The sequence below is a fragment of the Colius striatus genome, chromosome 2 (genome assembly GCF_028858725.1).
Source record: "Colius striatus isolate bColStr4 chromosome 2, bColStr4.1.hap1, whole genome shotgun sequence".
Classification (NCBI taxonomy): Eukaryota; Metazoa; Chordata; class Aves; order Coliiformes; family Coliidae; genus Colius; species Colius striatus.
In genome coordinates, this window is record NC_084760.1 from 22754084 (window position 1) to 22774335 (window position 20252).

The 20252-nt window shown below is 43.9% G+C and overlaps 1 protein-coding gene across 1 annotated transcript; it reads left to right on the forward strand.

The window, feature by feature from the left end:
- The first annotated feature begins 3278 nt into the window (after positions 1–3278).
- GCM1 (glial cells missing transcription factor 1) lies at positions 3279–12745 on the forward strand. The gene is made up of 6 exons (XM_061989205.1): positions 3279–3380; positions 5556–5808; positions 7359–7471; positions 8465–8593; positions 12134–12397; positions 12449–12745. Exons 1-6 carry the CDS (start codon positions 3279–3281, stop codon positions 12743–12745), a joined length of 1158 nt encoding a protein of 385 aa, XP_061845189.1.
- The last annotated feature ends 7507 nt before the right edge of the window (positions 12746–20252 follow it).

A 20252-nucleotide genomic window follows, 5' to 3' on the forward strand; every position in this document is an offset into this window, starting at 1 on the left:
ATCATCTAGTCCAACCCCTCTGTCAGAGTAGGACCACCTAGAGTAGGTCACACAGGAACTCGTCCAGGTGGGTTTTGAATGTCTCCAGAGAAGGAGACTCAACAACCCATTGTCATCTGTAAGATTGTCCTTCCAAATAAGAGCTTGCAGATTAAGTTGAACTAATTTAACCTGTGGGCTCATGGAAACAGTTGGTGTACACAATCTCTTTTTAAAATTTGTACTCCTTTTCCTAAGTGGTCAACACCAAGTACTTGTACGGAAAACAGAAGAATTCCAAATCTTTGCTAGTTAAATAATTCTATAACTCATAAAAAGTGAGGATAAATATCTCTTTTTAAATGAAATAACGTATTTCAGAGGTTGCACAGGTACAAGAATTAAATAGCAGATCTTCAAATACTATTTCTTTCCTACATTTTTCATCTCTTTCAGTCTTGCCTCATGTTCAACCTCCGTGACATACTACAGCAATACCAGCACAACAATCTAAACAAATAATTGGGAAGATGCTTGTAGGATGAAGACCTAGCTTTCATTCAACAAACTGAACCTGATTATAGAGTGAATGAAAAAATGCATTCCCTTCCCTCACTTTTGCATTTGCCAGTTGTTTTGAGTCTGTGCCCCTGGGCTCTTGAGCGCTTAAATGAGAAGCAGCCCCTGCTTTCTCTACACCCTTCTGTATTTTCCCTCTTTTCTACAGTGCCCTTGCTTATATCTCTCTTTCCTAGAGTGAACAATCCCAGTGTTTATGGATTTCCTATGTCCTGAGCCCTTTCCTTTTTTGGGGAAGGACTGGTCTTTTCCCACAGTACCACAAGGGGAAGGTCAGTGATGGTCTGTGGATTGATAATACCATAGTTTATTGCATGGCTCTGCTGCAGGATCTCTGTGTCCCAACAGCCCAGTCGCTTTTTGTCTGACTCTTGTGTTTGTGTAACTACCCATGTGGGTCCCTCATCCATTTCCACACATTGACTCAGAGCAATTCTGTAAAATAAATAAATAAATAAATATTACATGTCTAAACATGAATTATCTTGTCAGGTTGCAATATGAGTAAATTCCTCTAGAGGATTAATTCAGACACATTTTTGTAATCTGTGCCTTTTTTTTCCTCCTTTTCTGTTTTCTTCACTTCCAGATCATCAATAGATACATTAAACATTGAACCACAACCAGAATCTTGCCACATGCTGCTGTTTGCCTTCTATATCCATGGGCATTTACATGGAATAAGAAACAAAATAAGCTACAGGGCAGGAGAAGAACTAAATCACTTTCACTGTTTTCAAGCACAATGACTGCACCACATTCCAGTGCAAAACAGAGGTGCTACTTACATCTTTCCTTAATATAGTACTTCCCATTTTTCTTAGATGTGTTTTTCCAAATCAAAATAATTCAGTGCTGACATCTAAATTTTCACCTTTTTTTATAAGAGAAGCAGAATAGTTTGTTCTACTGAAGGGAGGAGAGGAGAGGAGAGGAGAGGAGAGGAGAGGAGAGGAGAGGAGAGGAGAGGAGAGGAGAGGAGAGAAAAAAGAAGGAAAACAGTATTTCAGAACTGAAAATTTCTAAGCTGCTACACTTTAGTAATAATTAAAGCTGCACAAATAACATTGAGAAATTGAATATGTCTCATCATCCTGTAATTATGGCTTAAAGTTTTTGCTACTGTATTTCAGTCATCAAGCAGTCAAATACATGTGATTCTCTGTAACTTCATTTTTTGTGCATATTATGACAAAGTTCTCCATCTTTCATGAAACTTTAAGATAATATTTATTTATTGTTTTCTCTCTATCAATATAACACAAAAGAAGAAATATTCCTTTTTCTCTAGTAAGAATGAAATTGAAAATCAACTTCCAAGCCATTTCATTTTGAAAAGTAATTTTAAAAGCAATGAGACAATTGCTTTGAAATGTATAACAAATCAACTCATATTTTGGAGCACATAACAGTCGAGGGTCCTCAGTTCAGTAAATTCAACTTAGTTTTCCAATGCAACTCATATTTTGCTTGTCTCCATCTTCATTGTAGCACAACATGAAAACACATGAAGGCTTGATGTTTCTCACAGCTGCTTGTACTTCTGAGCAATGGTGTTCCCATCTCCTGTGGTCTAACATCTTATTTGACTCTGTGATGCATTAGTTGCCCTCCAAGAACCAGCCTCAGTTCAAATCCCTGAGCACACTGGAGCCCTCCTCTGTGGGGCTTTTTCACTGGGGGATGCTCTGCCATAGCCTGTGTATTTGATAAATGGTGAAACTAAGGACATGAAGGCTAAGTCACTTTCCAAAGGCCATGCATATGCAGAGACAGAAATAACAGTAAAATAAATTATGCTTAATCAAGCCTATGAAGTAGGATCACATCAAGTAGTTCTCACTTCTCCTGCTACCCATTACCATAAATTACAATGACCTTCCCAAAACCACTGAAGCTTTCTCAGTTTCTGATTCACCTTTTCTCTCCTTGCCAAAGGAAACAAACCCTAAAACTTTTTCATGCATGTGATCCCTGAGGATATAGTATTAAGCTTGGCTGGTACTGAAATTTGCAGTAGGGCAGCCATCTGCTTTACAAGATTTCAGGCAAAACCTGTTGCTTTTAACAAACATATCTTGGTGGGCTTTTTTACTTTGCTGTTGAGATACGAAAATGTAGGTAGCCCAACATCCTCTTCTACACTTCCCCCATGCAATTGGTAAACTCTCATATATGCCAACGATATTTGAATTGTTGAGCACCACTTTACCTGAAGTAATGTAGAAGTCCCCTCTTGTTGGTCACCTTTGTCATGTGCAGCATGTGAAATAACTAATGGATAAGCAGCAACTCAAAGAGCCCCCAGCAGCCTCTCAGCTATTCAATCAGTTTCTGGGAATATTGATCCAGAGTCCAATCAGATGTACCAAGAGTCTCTGAGCAGAGTTACACAACTATAAATTTGGTATGAGAGGAGACCCAGCAAAACAAAACAGATGACAAAGGCACAATTTGCTTGCTGTTAACGATGCCTCTGTAACATCACAGACTATCTCTAAGCTATATTTTCCACTGCATAGCTGGCTTGCAAAACTTTTAATGGAACAAGTTTTTCTGGCAGAAGAACACTGATTTTTATCTTTAATGAGCAGCCTCTCTATCATTTAGCTTCAGGAAACAGCTTCCTGGTTGTAAACTGCTTGAGAGTGCTGACAGACAGTCAACTTCAAAAGCAGCCAGGAGAAACTTTCTCGCTAGCTTTGGGAAGGAAGTTGAAAATGCTGAAAGGTGCAGATGATGTTGTTATGGAGCAGCAGGGCTCTGCTTCCCGACATGGAGAAATGACAAGTTGGGATATCAATGACATCAAACTTCCCCAGGTATGTGTCTGTGTCTTACAAATGCATCCAGTTCTGACCAGTTGTCTCCACTGTTGATGTTAAATGCTTTCTCAGTCATCTATGCCTCATTGCCTTTACTCTCTTTGTCACCTCGAGGCATGGGACAGTGTTTTACTGAAAAGCTAGAAAATAATGAGCTAATCTTGACGTTTCTGTGCAGATTTCCTGAAATGTATGATTGAAAGAGTAGCCCATATGTGAAATTGTCAACGCTGCAGACGTTATTTCCTTTCTAGTCCACTGCAGGATGAGGTGCAGAGAAAGCAGGGAGAAAAAACTGTCTCCTGCTGTGGGTGATGAATCAGAGATGCCCAGGACTTGCTTTTTGCCCTGGGTAGTGCTTTATGAGAAGTAAGCACAGGATCCATGTTTGCCTTGCAGCACTGGTTGCTCAGCTTCACTGCAGGTCAAGCTCCAGGCAAGCAGACTGGCTTTCCATGGGGAGATAACATTCCTTTCATGAGCACCTAGGAAAAGTTTACTTTGTGTTTGCTTCAGAGATTTGCTGAGAGGCAGAATACTGATCTTTCCCTCCCTCAGTCCTTTTCTAGTCCTCTCATCTAAAAAGTTCAACCATGCTCTCCCTTGTTTATCTCCCTGTCTCTCACCTCAGCATAGTTGTGCCTGATTCCTCCTGCTGTGGTCCTTAAGGGTTCAGCTCTGCCTTACACCTTCCAGCTCAGTCTTCTCACTTGATCCCAATCTCTTCCCTACTGTGCCAGTGCTGTTCACCCAAAGCCTCCATGTTCCAGGCTGCCTCCTTCCCTGTCCTACACCCCAAGGTCACCTTCACCTGCATATCAGCCTGGAGGCTTCCTCCACACCCTCCCCTACACTATGCAATGGCTCCTGGGAGAGGACAGGGGTTACTCTGTTCTCAGCTGATGTTCTTTCTGCTGTAATGGCTCTCAGTTTCTGATATCAGCAATTTCAAGGAAATTCCCACTATGTTTTTCCACTCCTACAAGGCCTTTTCCCTCAAAACTGTCAGCAGGTATGTTAGGTGCTTTACAGCTCACTGCATTTTACTGTGTGTGCTGTTACTGTTCCCACTGAGGTGATGTGTGTCTTGGTCCATTTGGGTTTTTTGAGTTCTGTTTTTATTGTTCCTTATAGTGTTGTCTTTGGGTTGTTTGGTTGTGGTGGGGGTTCTTTTGCTTAGTCCATAGCAGTGAAAATAAAACCTGACCAGGATGTCAGATTTCTTTGTTTTGGACTTCAGAAAAATCCCAATGGAAGTCTTTCATGGCAGTTAGGCCAAAACCAACCAAAATCCAGAACTAGAGATCTGCAAGTGTGGGCATAGTCTCAATCTGATTCTGTATTTGCCCCTTTTCCAGCAACTTGAGACAAATCAAGCCAAATGATTCTGTGTAATGCTGCTGTGTATAGCTTGAAAGGCAAAGCAGGATCTCTGCCATGAGCGCTCTTCATGAAAGCTGTTGGGATTGTTCAGCTTGGAGAGGACTGAGGGGGTACCTCATTAACACTAACAAGTATTTAAAAGGTGTTTGTCAAGAGGATGGGGCGGCACTTTTTTCTGTTGTCTCAAGTGGCAGGACAAGGGGTAGTAAACATAAACTGGAAAATAAAAAGTTCCACTTAAACATAGGGAAAAACTTCTTTACTGTTCAGGTGAGGGAGCCTTGGCACAGGCTGCCCAAGGGAGACTGTGGAGTGTCCTCCTCTGGAGATCTTCAAAACCTGCCTGGATGTGTTCCTATTTGACCTGATCTAGGTGGACCTGCTTTGGCAGGGGGTTGGGCTAGATGATCTTTAAAGGTCCTTTCCAACCCTGACCATTCTGTGAAAGCTAACAGAAGCAGGTCAGACAGTGACTGCTGTCTGCATGGAAAGTATCTCTTATTTTATATCATGTGCCTCCTTTCTCTCCTGGGAGTGGTCCTGCAATAAGCTCAAATTGTGGGTGAGTGAGGGCAATCTCCTGGCCAGGCTTTCCTGATGCTTTGGGGCTGGTGGGGAGCCACAGGGAGCTGTGTTTTTTCTGCCTTCTCCCCACTGCTCCCTCCTGCCAACCAGCATCACCTGCCAGGGTGCTGGAGTCACACTCAGCAGCAGCATGTGTCAGCTGGGCATCTCACAAACTCTTTTATTCCCAAGCCTAAAATGTGGATTGTTTTGATCTTTCCACAGGACATAAGACAGATAGACTGGTTTCAAGAATGGCCAGATTCCTATGTAAAACATATATACAGCTCGGAGGATAAAAATGCTCAGAGGCACCACAGCAGCTGGGCAATGAGAAACACCAACAACCACAATTCTCGCATCTTAAAGAAGTCCTGCCTCGGAGTGGTGGTCTGCAGCAATGACTGCTCCACTTTGGATGGGAGGAAGATCTACCTAAGACCAGCCATATGTGATAAAGCTCGGCAAAAACAGCAGCGTGAGTATGAGCATAGCTGTTTGTTATACGGCAACTCACACGTGAATGCAACACAAAAGAAGTCTGAGGATGATCTTTGGGTTATCTGACCTTCCCACTGCATGCAACGCAACTCCTGATTTTGGAACAATTCATTTTTCGTATTTTACTGTTGAGGGAGAATTTGGTTGGTTGATTGGTTGGGATTTTTTTATTTTCTCTTTTCTATTTTCTCTTTCTGATGGCTAGAGCCCTCGTGGCCAAGAAGGCCAATGGCATCCAGGGATGCATCAAGAAGAGTGTGGCCAGCATGTCAAGGGAGGTTCTTCTCCCTCTCTACTCTGCCCTGGTGAGGCCTCATCTGGAGTCCTGTGTCCGGTTCTGGGCTCCTCAGCTCAAGAGGGACAGAGAACTTCTGGAGAGAGTCCAGCACAGGGCCACCAAGATGATCAGGGAAATGGAACATCTTTCATAGGAGGAAAGGCTGCGGGAACTGGGGCTGTTTAGTCTGGAGAAGAGGAGATTGAGGGGTGATCTTATTAACATTTACAAATATCTAAAGGGTGGGTGTCAGGAGGTTGGGACATCCCTATTTCTATAGTATCTAGCAACAGGACAAGGGGTAATGGGATGAAGCTGAAATACAAAAAGTTCCACTTAAACATAAGAAAAAACTATTTCACAGTTCAGGTGAGGGAGCCCTGGCACAGGCTGCCCAGAGGGGTTGTGAAGTCTCCTTCCTTGGAGGTCTTCAAGACCCACCTGGACACGTTCCTATGCGACCTGATCTAGGTGACCCTGCTTCTGCAGGGGGGTTGGACTAGATGGTCTCTAAAGGTCCCTTCCAACCCCTACCATTCTATGATTCTATGATTCCCAGCCTTCTCAGGCCCATGAGTGAGAAAGCAGGCTGTGCAGTGCAGGCAGCTTCCTGCTGTCCTGCTCCTGCTGAACGGGGTGTTGGCTTCATTATTGCATGGGCCCAGGAGGCAAGTCTTGCAGGAAAGAAGTTGCTCATAAACTATGATGCCTGGAAAACTGGCCTTACAGTCACATCACCAAGGCAAGACAAGGCAAATAGACAACATGAACTGCACACACATTTTTAACGAGACCATTCCAAACGTTTGTTGATTGCTCAGTAGAGCCAGCATTTACTGACTTCTGGATCTGATTAACATTTTGGCTAAAGAAAGGTATTACTCAAAGCATTCACTGAGGTCAGAGAGATATCCTCTAGAAAAATCAGGCAAGAACACATACAACATTCCAGACACTGTCAAGTTAAAAACAACTAAAAATGACCATGATAACAAATGATAAAATTATAATAAAGCTATACTAGAATATTTTTTTGCCAGTTATATGTAATAATGGAACAGAATAAAGGTAATGATTAGTTTGCTTATATTGATTTTGGCTTATATTTGAAAGGGTTTTACAGTTTTTCTCAGTGCAGTTTCTGAGCCCCAAATCAGAAGTGGCAATCCACCAGCAACAAAACATTGTATCACGTGGGATTAACCCACTCAGTGTTGTATAGAAAATATTTTCCAACGTCTTTGCTCCAGGGAAGTGCTGTCCAAACTGCAACGGACCTCTGCGGCTCCTTTCCTGCCGAGGCCACGGTGGCTACCCCGTTACCAACTTCTGGAGACATGAAGGCCAGTTCATCTTTTTTCAGGTTGGTATAAAATTCCCTTACATTATCCAAGATCCTTTTAAAGGCTGTGTTTTTAAATTGATTAAGGATGTTTTTTTGTTCCGGCGAACGAGTTTCATTGAATGTGACATGGCCAAATGACTGTAAGGAGAAAAATGTTCATGATGTGGGCAGGGTGCTAAGCAACTTGATCTGATTCTAAAGTTAGTCCTGCCTAAGCAGTAGGTCAAGCTAGACCTCCAGAGGTCTCTTCCAACCTAAATTAAGCTATGATGCCATGACTTTACAGCATATTATAGTTTTCATTTAGGGTCCCATGAAAGCCTATTGATATTGAAGCACTTTGCCTCAGGTACGTAGGACCAACGAATACTCAAAAGTGTCAGAAATGCCATGTTACCTCAAGCTCTTGTCCAAGGCACTATGCATAAGCATGAGGCTATCAGAGCAGGAAATGTTTGTACCCGAAGGACTATCTATGCAAAATGCCATCTGTGCATTATATGCAACTTACATTTGGAAAACAGTGTATGTGAGGGTTTAAATAATGGGCATCGCTTCTTCAAGCTGCAGTTTTAGTTTAGTTCTGTAACCACTGAACTGTCTCCTGGTTTTCAGCCTTTCACAGGTTAAATAAAATTGATTCTTTGTGGGAGATAATAGAAATTAATATTCGGATAAGCATGTCTAAAGTGTGAGAAAAATGGAAATGACTCTAGAGACACTGTAACCAAGCTGCAGAAGGCCTTGTGGCTTCATCTGGGGCTCTGGTGCAGGGAGTCTCCTCTGCACATAAGTGTAGTGCAATGGTTTTATGATTTCAGAGAATTTCTACCACATCACACTTCATCTGGATGTGTTTGTTACTTGAGCTCACATCAAATAAGTCTTACTATATACAAAGCATTAAATCAGGCCACATGTGAGATTTTGGCCCATGGTACAAATTCTGCTCCCTTAAGGTTAGTAACAGGATTGTTTCTAACTTTAACATTTCATAATTGCATTCTGAAGTCCAAAGGAGCTCATGACCATCCACGTCCAGAAACAAAATTAGAAGCAGAAGCAAGAAGGTCAGTCCAAAAATCACAGACAGCTTTTTCTCCATCTTCTTCAAGATTGAAAAGAAGCCGTGAGATTGAGGTAACTCTTACTGTCAATCAATGAAATTATGAGGTCAGTGATCCATGGTTCTAGGCATGGTTCAAGGCATGGTGGAAGATATCTGGGCCTTGGGTGTGGTTAGGGAGCAAGCTTTAAATCTCCATATTCTGCCACCCTGTGATCAGGCCAAGAAGGAATGGGACTGTCCTCAGCATCCTGCTCTGCTCAGTACTGTCATCCAGTGGCAGCATCTCCCATCTGGAACATCTTTGGGCCTAGTGGCAGCAGATGATTACATCTATACTGGTAAACAAAGCAAGGCTGGAGGGCAGGCTCAGTCACTTCACTGTTCATGTGGTCCCTGCCTTGGTTTTGGCTAGTGCCAGCTCGTGCTCACAGATAGAATGCCCTGGCATGGGTCAGGAGGTCAGTATGTGCCCAGGGACCATTCGTGAATGTGATTTTGGGCAAGGTTGCATCAGGATGAGATCCCTTCCCTATACAGAGCTGGCTTTGAACTTACCCATACCCTTATGCTGTCATGCTGCAAGTCACAGGCAATAAGAATCTAAAGCTAATACTATGAAAAATAGCCCTTGATGGGCTGCAATAGAACCTTTGCATCTTTTAATTTCAGGTCCAGAGGCTGTCCGAGGCCAGGGTGTGGTTTGGATATTGTCAGGCCATGTCTTTTCATCCCTATCACCAATGATGGTCTCATTTTATTTAGCAGCATGGACATAGTTTTAGACCCCCAGCTCTTTCTCTTTTGTTAAATGCAAGAGATACCTTTAGAAAAGCTTCCTACAAGTTCTTTGTTAGTGCTGTTCCAGGAACTAAATGACTTACAAAGAAACTTAGGAATAATTAGATACTTAGTCTAATCAGTATTGACATTAAAAGGTTTTAATTGGATTTCACTTACAGTATTGATTGCACCACCACATAAGAAAGTTGTAACGAATGAACACTTGAAAATTGGGAAATATTTTTGGCAGTGACTGAACTGAAGAGGAAGATTTGTGTTTATGTGTATACTATTTTACTATCAAATGCAATACATAACATTGCCTCTATGATAGGCCTGTTATTTATTGTGTATGATATCTTGACAAAACAAACTTGCCACTAGCAGAGTAGATCCACACATCTTTGCTCTTCTGTCTTCCAGTCACCCAGCCTTCGTTGGAGAAAACCCAGTTACTTCATTTTGTCATTTATTTATATATCATTTTATTCACAGACTTGATACCCATTAGGAGAGAGATGTTCTCCTGCAGAACAGCTACCCCTGAGCAGGATTCAGCTCCTGCAGACCCTGAAGGGCTGTGAGGGCACCCTCAGGTGCAGGAGGCACTGCCTCACCCTTGCAGAGACAGTGGGAGGCCAGGTTTTCTCCACATTGACCTGAGTCCTGAGGTCATCCACTGACATGGAGGAGGTACTGCAGAAAGGTGAAGGCACCCTCCACCTATGCATCTCCCCTGTTTCTTGCCAGGGTTGATAAGAGGAAAGTGTGTGACTTCTGCCTGGTGTGCCCCAGTTGTTTCTCAGGTCTCCAGGAGGGCTTTGAAGGCAGAAGAGTGCTTTAAGGACCTACAGAAGCACTGATGCTAAAACATCCTCTCTGTTGGTTGTGAAAGCATCTACAGAGATCCCGTGGACTGCTGCATGTCTGATGAGGCTGTCTCCAGTGACCTTCCTTGCAAAGGCTGTTACATGCCACTGTAGATCACTGGCCTTCACATGCAGTTTGTCCACTAACGTGTTAGACGGACGTGGTGCACCCACCCCAGCCTAGTGTTCAGGACAGTAATTGGGGCCCCTTCAGCTACAGACAAAAGAGATAGTTGGGCTGGAGGGGGACAGATTTCTTACACTGATGAAACAGGGAAGCAGGGGGATCCAAGAGGCCAAGAAGTAGATTAAAAGAGTGAACAGAGGAAGTTAAACCCATTTAAATGGAATATAAATATAGGAGCTGCAGGAATTTCCACTGGAAGTACTGGGGCAGACCCTAAAAAACAGAGCTCATCAGTGTCTCTCATGGAGACACACTGACTTGGGATGGGACAGAGCTTCAGGATGGATTGGTGGTGGTCTCTTGACACAAGCACCTGGGAACAGGAGGATAAGAAAAGGCAGCTGAGCCACTGTGTAAATATGAAACAAATATAGAACCAATGATTTTCATATCACGAGTTTAATTCTGTCCTCATGAATGCTATAAAAGTCCTCACCTAGGAAATGTTGCTGAGCCATGTGGGTTTTTTTCTTTTGTACCTGAGGCTACTGGTCTTACTGATGTCAAGTTCTCTCTAGGTATGTCTTTGTCTTTCCCTTCCTATGTTTTCCAGGTATTTTCACTTTTAATTGTATAGGAATAGGAACGAACCAAAAGAAGTCATAAATATCTAATTGTAGAGCCTCAGCTGGTCTGGCTCTGTGCATTCAGAGTGACACCATTTACACTCAGCTGCCTTTCCAGTTCATGGCTCTCCAATGCATTTTTCTTGGGAATAACCCATCATAGTCATATTCTGCTGAGACCAAATGCAGTACAACTAACTCAGGGATTTGATCTGACATGGAGAACGTGTGCCACTGAATCTGTGAAAATCTTCTGAAGAGATTCAGTTTTAACATGCAAAGATTCAATTTGAAGGTGATTACAAGCAACCAGGGAGGAGAACTCTAGAAAAATGTGTGAGCCCAAAATAGTGATACATAGGATGTTTTCTCTATGGTGTCAGCAGGTCTTTGGCTAAAGGTGGGCTGGGTCCTATCAGGTTGTTGGAATTTCTTCTCATGGTGAATGGAGAACAGCTGAAAGCAGCTTTGCTACTCTGAACATCAGCAAAATCACTATAATTAAATGGATACAAAAGCAGAATTACAAAGAAGAGAGGCCTGCAAGTAGTCATCAAAAATGATAGCACAGAATGAGCATTTTGAAAAGAATTAAGGTTTACAAAATCACAGTCCAATAATTAGGGCAATTAAAGAAGTTGTGAAATATCCATAACAAAAGACCCAGAAGAATAATTCTTGTGTGTTGCTCCCCCCTGAATGAAATTTCTGTTTGTAAAGTAAAAAAATGCAAAGATAGGAAAATGTGTCAGTTAGAAATAGAGTTTTGAAAACCTGAAGTGTAATACTATTGTAGTGAAACAATAACTTCAAAACGACTAGTTTAAGAAAATCATGCTTCACTTTTCCAAGCTTCGTGGGAAAAAAAATCCTAGGGTGTGAGATGTATTAGTTTCATTTCAGTTGCTTCTTTAATATACGCTGGCAGCAGATCCTGAGGGCTGTGAGTGCAAAGTCTAAGGATACTTCAGTGTAAAAACAGGCTTCAGGCAAACAGTGGTGAAACAAACCCAGACCAGTGATCTGGAAGCCCTGTTTGGTTTGCCCCTAAAGCCTGCTGGCTGTGCCCTACAAGGAGACTCTGCTATGGTGTCTGCTTCCTTACCTGTATTCATTGAATATGTTCATGAGGGTCTCTTACAGGACGGGTTTTGTTTCATGCTGCTAAACTACACCATGTTTTACTAAACCACACCTTGCTTTCCCAAGTCTCTGACAGGTCCCATGCCTACAAGGGAGGCCTTGCCTTTGCTTCTTTCCAAGCCAGATGCTTACACGCTGCCTACTAATTCTGGGGGCCGTTTAAACAAAAGTTCCTGGGAGCCAGCGCTGGGCAGCTGCTCTGAGCAGCCGCCATACGCGAGGGCAGCCAGGGAGGATGGGGACTCTGAAGAGGTGCGGACTTGGAGCGGGACGTCGGCATTCGGGAGGATCCCCAGCACTAGGAGTACCTGCAGCGGCCCTGCCATTCCTGTGCCCCACACAACCCCTTCCCCCCAGCGCTGCACCCACCCCGGCACCCAGCACTTCCTGCCCATGGCAGGGGGTGGCCATGATGCCTTTGGGCCTAACGCCGGCCCCTTGGGGGATGACTCCTGTGAGGAGAAATTCCAGCTGGGCCACAGCAGCAGCTGCCTCCCGCTGTCTGTGTGCCCTGTCCCTCAGGAGGGCCCGTGGCCCATGGTGAGTGAGGCAACCCCTCACCACCAGCGCCCAGTACCCCTAAAGGCAGCCGAAGGAGGCAGGAACCAGGGCAGGTGCTGCACCGACTGCAAATGCTGCAACGACAATGTGATTTTTAACCTGTACCCATTACGGTGACAGGGTTTAAATGTCCTCTCTTCCCCCTTCGCTGGCAATGACCCTCATTCTCCCTCCAGTCACACCGTGGATGTGAAAATGCTGCCACACCAATTCCTTTAGCTCCTCTTGCAGGTCTCAGGAGGGGCTTTTGTACCTGAAGGCTTGTCTTTGTTCTTTTTTTAAACTGTTATGTTTTCCCCACACTATTTCATCATCTAATAAAAAATAGCAACAATTCTTACAGACTACCTTGCAGCCATTCTGGTTTGGTAACATTACAATCTCCCTTTATACTGAGTTTGTTCAAGTCTCTGGGGCTGTGGATGCTGCAGATGGATGATCTCAAGGACCACAACTGTCATGTGCAACCCTCTGTACACTTACAGCTTCTTCAGGTAGTGATCTGAGTCCCTCCACTGCAACAGCCCGGTGAATATATTGCATAGAATCATCTCATGACAGTCTGGGTTGGAGAGGACCTTCAAAATTCATCTAGTCCAATCCCTCTGCTGTGGGCAGGGACATCCTTCATCAGATCAGGTTGCTCAAAGCCCCATCCGACCTTGTCTTGAATGCTTCCAATGACGGCGCATTCACAGCTTCTGTGGGCAATCTGGTTCCAGTGTCTCACCACCCTCGGAAAAAGCCCCCCTCTTTAAGTTCACTTTAAACCTGCCCTCTTTCAGTTTAAAACCACTGCCCCTTGTCCTATCACTACAGGCCTTTCCCTGTCTTTCTTATAAGCCATCTTCATATATTGAAAGGCTGCAATAAGGTGTCCCCAAAACCTGGTCTTCTCCAGGCTGAACAATCCCAACTCTCTCAGCCTGCCTTCCCAGGAGAAGTGCTCCAACCCATTCATCTTCTTCATGGCCCTCCTCTGGATCCACTCCAGGTCCATGCTTTTCTTGCACTGGGGACCCCAGAGCTGGACATAGTACTGCAGGTGGAGTGTCACAAGAGTGGATTACAGGGGCAAAATCACCTCTCTCGACCTGCTGGCCGAGCTATTTTTGATGCAGCCCAGGATTCAATGTACTTCCTGGGCTGCAAGTGCACACTGCCAGTTCATGTCCAAATTTTCACCCACTACATTCCCTAAGTCCTCTTCAAGGCTGAACCCAGTTTCATTGAAGTATATATTCAAGGTGCCATGCTGCTTTTCCCAGCTGCTTTTAATTTACTTCATTGCAAACTGTAACAAATCCTTCAGCATCCTTTCCATACATCACTCTTTTCTGACCACTACCATGAGCTATATTTCAGCAGGAACTATCAGTTACCTACATTCGTTTAAAAAAGCAGGGTGCCAAATAGGAGTTTTCTTGCCAGCTCTGAGACCTTTGGCAAGGATTCCTTTGTCTTTTCCCACAATTCACACCTGGCCTTCCTGCACGACTGGCCACTGCCACCTTTCCAAGGAAGAGCTGAGAGATGTCACGTCTTGAGCCACATTTCATGGCTCATTCCTTTCACCACCATGAAGGTAGAGAGTCTTAGCTCTGTGGGCTGCCCAGCTGGCCACCCACACCATTCACTGCCTTGCCTGCAGAGCAAGCCATGCCTCAGCCGTGACCCAGCAGTCCAACGCAAAATAAAGCTTTGAATGAGATGAGTCTGGGAGGAAATAAGTGGCAATAAAACCCTCACAGTACCACAGTACTTCAGATTGTGGTGTGTCTTTTGTCCACCTAACAGGTCCAGTCTTACCATTCTCTTTTTTTTACTTATTTTCATACTTTTAGATTCCCTTTCTCTTAAAAAGACTGAAATATATTAGTTACTAGGGAAATTATTGCAAAGGGTGGAGTTCAGAGATGTTTATGAGACAAGAAATAATTATAGTGTGTTTCAAAACATTTATGGCAATTTGTGAAACGGGGGATGAGTAGTGATTTGTTTTATGTGGAAAAAATCTAAATGTAGATCACAAAATGTCAGCCCACTGTTGTATGTGAAGGTCAGTTCACTAAACTTTTATTCAGTCCTGTGGCTTATTCCCATGCTGTTACCAAACTATGTGTGTTTTATGATGATTCTTCATATCAGTAACTTGGAGAAGGGACTTTTGATCAAAGGTAATTGCAACCTCCACCTCTAAGACAGAAAAATGGAAATCAATAGAGACTGTGTGTACTTGTGCTTTGGAGGTGAGCTGCAGGATGAGGGACAGGCAGGTCTCCCAAAGCTGTGTGTCCCATAGCTGAGATTCCTCTGTGACTGCCAAACCTGTCCCACTGGCAGAGACCCTGCCTGCTGCCACCTGGCTCATCTCTCCTCTCAGTTCCTTACCTCTCTACCACACTGCTGCCAGCATCATCTTTTAGCAATGGTACCATACAGATGTGTGGCTGGAGGCTCCTCAGACATAATTTTCACACCAAGTACCATCAGTTCCCTTTATGCCAACCACCTGCTTTCTCTGCTTCTAAAAAACTCCAGCAAAGGGGTTTTGATAACCCATCCTGTAACATTTTCCATAGCTTCACTGTCCCAGTCTCAACTGTTCACATCTTTCCCCCTTATGCCTGATTTTCTTTCCTGCAGATCAAGCATTTCTTCAACTATTTGAAGACGGTTAATGTCCAGTTACTGAGTGTCACAGGCTTCTTGAAGGGCTATTACTACCAAACCTCCCTGAGAGACAATTACTGCTAAACCTGTATTCCTGCCTGAGAAGCAGGAAGATTTTGTTGATTTGCCTTTAAGGCTGAACCAAAAGGTTTCCAAAGTGCAAGCACAGCTCCACTCAGTAGCTACTTTCTATAGCAGGGCTGTGCCTTCTTGCAGCTCCCGCACTCATAATCCCGTGCACTCAGGACTGTCCCGCAGTCTAGGGGACCCCAAGTCCCTGTCCATACAGCAGTCATCATACCCAGTATGTTTCCCAGAGGAACACATTTCAGGCTCAAGGACGACAGGCCATTCCTTTTTTAAAAAAGAGGAAACTAAGATTTCATTATTTTTCTAAGGTTAAATGCAGAAAGGCCTTCTGGATTTACAAGCTTACAGGGTCATTCAGCTTTTCCATGGTCTTGCAGCGGCTTGTGTATTTGCAGCAGCTCCTTCCACATTTGGTACAAGCAGCATTGTGGGTCAATATAGTGCCAAATTTATATCTGTTTGGCTGGAAATCTGAACATACCAATCCCAGCTCCGATCTCTGCAAAAATTACCTTTTGCAATGTAATTGGGATATGTGAAAAGAAATGAATGGATGTCACTGCTTTAAGCCCCTTTCAGCAGCTCTGAAGTATTGTGCCCAATTCAGTGGTGCTAGGGATCAGAGGTGGAAGATGGCACTAGGTGTATTATCCTTTGCACATATACTGAACACTGAGGTTATTTGGGGTAGCTTCATGAAACACCATTTGCTATGTGACGATCCTCCCAGAGGTAACTCTATGACTCTGCTGCAGAAAATGGACTTCTGCAAGACACAGTTGCAGTGAAATGTTAGGATGGCAGCAGAGATGCAAGGAGGTCATGATGTGGATGATTACATAGGTATAATGTTTTGTTCTGGCTTCTTGTTGTTTCAGATGGCTGTAGCTACTGCCAAAGCTCATACAAATATCCCCACATAGCATGGATGGTCTACAGTAGCTCTTTTCCCAAGGAATTAACTCACTGGCCTCAATATTTAAGGGGTGATTCTTCATGAGTAATTCCTGTGCTTGCTCTGAAGCTAATAATTTTATATGTAAGTGCTCTTCTCAGGCCATCAGAGAACCACAGCAATGTTGCTTAGAATGATACAGTAGCCAGCATGTATCTTACAGAAACAAAGCTTTTGTGTTTGGAGGGGTTTTTTTGGCTTGTGCAGCATTTAAAGATGAAATCTAGACATATAATCAGAAGAAGATGTCTTAATAGTTCAAGGCAGCAGCTGGACATCTCCATTTTAAAGTGTATTTATCCTTCAAATATCATTGTGAGAAAGAGAAATGCTTCTGTATCAGTCATAGCAATGAGAAGACGTAAAGGCAAAACAGGGAATTGACCCACATCTCTCTAGCCCAGGCACACATCCTGGGTTCTTCTGGCCTTCCTCTCCCTGGGGCCTCTACCTTTGCATGTGAAAATAATTGCAGCTCAGACTGAGCACAGACAGGGTTTTTAATTTTCAACTCTTTGTACAAAGCCCCTGCCCTTTGACAGACTGAGGCTATAAACTGATTTATATAAGCTGTTTTTTATAACATGGTCCTAAATGCACATCTATATTTTTAAACAAAACAAGTGTGTCAAATTGCTGGTGGCAGGAAAGATTCCAGCTGAGGACGCCTTAGAGGATGCACTCTGAGTGATTGTATGAAGCTTTTCTTTCCTCATGGCCTTTGGGAGCTTTACTAATCTGTGTCTCTGGTCCTCCTGGAAATTTTGTTCTGTTTCCCTTCCACGTAGTCATTTGAGGCTTCTTAGATAATTATGGTCAAGGAGTTAGAATGGGACCATCTAATGCATTTTACTCTGTTGCAAGAGAGGCCCCTGTGGTGGATCTTAGCAGATGTATGACCTGTCTGTGCAGGAACAAGCTTTATGTGGTGGGGCAGCAACTGGCATGGCAGCCCAAGGCAGGCAGAGGAGTATGGGAAGGTGATGCATTTTACTTGGAAAGAAGTCTGCTGTTGTCACAGTAAACATAGATGCAATCAGTAATCCAAGCAGAATGTGAACAGGATATTAACATTGCACATCTGAACACTCTGATCAGTTTGGACCTGGCTCTTCTGCAATATTGTGCCCTGTTTCCCACAGTCTGCTGCTGTCCCCGGGTATTATGGAATTTTTCTCTTTCAGAAGGTAAACTTCATCTCCTGGAGCAAGGAGGACTCACCAGCAAGGCAGGAGAACCAGGTTAGGGAGCACTTAAACAAACCTAACACACCTAAGTCCACGGGTTGTGACGGGACGCAACCATAAGTGCCGAGGGAGAGAGCAGGTGTCACTGTGAGGCCACATTTGTTCTTTGAAAGGTCATGGTGATTAGGAGATTTTCCTGAAGACTGGAAGAAAGCAATGTCCCTTCTGTTTCAAGAACAAGATCTGTGGAACTACAGGCTGACCAGGTCCACCTCAAAATCTGTGAAATCGATGGAGATAATCCTCTTGGAAACCTTTAGCAAACACATGAAAGACTGAAAAGTGGTTGGGAGCAGTCAGCATGGATTTAAGAAAGTAAAATTGTGCTTAGTCAACCCAACAGCGCTCTACAATGAGATGAGTGGCTTGGTGGACAAGAGGGAAGCAGTGGATTTCTTTTGTCCTGACTTCAGCTAGATTTTGAGCACTATCTTCCGTAACATCCTCACAGACAAGCTGATGTAAGTATGGGCTTGCTAAGAAGACAGTGAGGTGAACTGAAACCTCAGCTGTTCTGTAATTCTGGGCACATTTGGGATCAGCTACAGCTGTTCTCATGCCTGACAGTTGCAGCCTCCAGATGCTTCTGCTTGAATCAGCTGTGTGCTGTTTGGCACATCCAGAAAGTCATCCAAAGGCCTGACACACCAGGAACACCCTGGGGCAGCAAGGACACTGCCTTTGTGGCCCTGCAGACAGCAACATCAGCAATCTGAATGCCACAAGCATCCTTTGCTCTCCTTGTTGGGTTATTTGATTTCTGTGAGCAATATGAGATTGCATCCCACGTGGCAAGTAGTTCCTGAGGCACAGATAGTGTCTTCATAGGACAAAGCAAGCCAGAAAGGTCATTGGCCAGCTTTTCACTCTGAGCTCGTTCCTTTTGTTTCCAGTTAGTAACTGAGGAAGCAAAACTGCCTTGGAGGGCTTATCACAGACAAGTATTTTTCATTTGTCAAAACCAGTTATGTCAAGACTCAACCTTCATATTATTTGGCAATTGTATCATCAGTGTTTGAGTCTTCTGCTACCAAGGGTTGCCCAATATATTTGCTCCTCTAAAAACAAGTAGTCATAAATAATACAAATCACAGCACAAGAGTATCCTCTTTGCTTGCTACTTTCGGTGCCTGGTGGAAACTGTTAAGCAAAGGAGCTGAGGCTTGTCTTCCTCTGCTACTCTCCCTTGTGAATTCTTTGGGGTCTAATAATGGAACAGTATAAAAAACTATTAAAGTACTATAAAGATCATTTATGATGATATAAAAGCTGAAAATAGGCATCATATGTCAGGCTTTCTCTCCATGGTGTCCCTTTCCACTCATCACCTACTTTCATCAAATCTGTCAGAACTTGCCGTAGTTCAATCTTTGGTCCCTCTGTCAAATTCATTTGGAAACTGGTCACTGAGTTCAAAAGTTATTGGTGGAAACTGTCAGGATGACAAGGTGACAAGGTGCTTAATACTTCATTTTGTTGGAGAACTAGCTAAAAATCGACCTGCAGCAGTCTGAGGATTTGGAGTGCAGTCAGGCTTTGATGCTGGGTCAATGGAGGGTGAAGGCAGCACAGGCACACGTGCAGGGAGTTCTTATTACCCAGGTGAGCTGCATAACATGGTCTCTTTTTTAATCAAAATTGTTTCTTAATCTCCACGACGCCTATAACTATACCAGCTGTTATCCCATCCTAGCCCTAGGGATAAATACAGATTTATAGCAGGGGAGTAAATATCCTGATTTACCTTACCTCAACCATGTAGGACTTCGTAGGTGCATATTTGGTAGGCACAGGCTTGTAGGAACTTGGAACTACCTTCACGGAGCTCAGTTCCTACCAGTGATCAGCTCTACCTGTGCGATCACAATGTAACCCTTCCTCCAATTCAGAAATAAAAGTCTTTCTATATAGGTCTTGTCCATTCAAGGAATCAAGCCTGCTTGCAGGCCTGGGCTTCAGGAACACTTCAGAGCAAACTGAGAGGAAGCTTAATCTCACACACATCTTTGTGCAGGCCAGAATCCCTTCTGTGTGAACTGTGAGTGGTTTGGGCACAGCTACAGTTAGGATTAACAAAGGTCAATGCTGAGTGCTGCACTTGGGTCACAACAACTCCATGCAATGCCACAGGCTTAGAGAAGAGTGGCTGGAAAGCTGTTCAGAGGAAAAGGACCAACAACCACCTGAATACCCAGGTGCATCAAGAAGAGTGTGGCCAGCAGGTCAAAGGAGGGTCTTCTCCCCCTCTACTCAGCCCTGGTGAGGCCTCATCTGGAGTCCTGTGTCCAGCTGACACAACTGCCCAGCTCAACAGGGACAGAGAACTTCTGGAGAGAGTCCAGCACAGGGCCACCAAGATGATCAGGGGAATGGAACATCTTTCATACGAGGAAAGGCTGCGGGAACTGGGGCTGTTTAGTCTGGAGGAGACTGAGGGGAGATCTCATTAATATTTACAAATATCTAAAGGGTGGGTGTCAGGAGGCTGGGACATCCTTTTTTTCTATAGTAGCTATCAACAGGACAAGGGGTAATGGGATGAAGCTGGAACACAAAAAGTTCCATTTAAATATAATGAAAAAACTATTTCACTGTTCAGGTGAGGGAGCCCTGGCACAGGCTGCCCAGAGGGGTTGTGGAGTCTCCTTCCTTGGAGGTC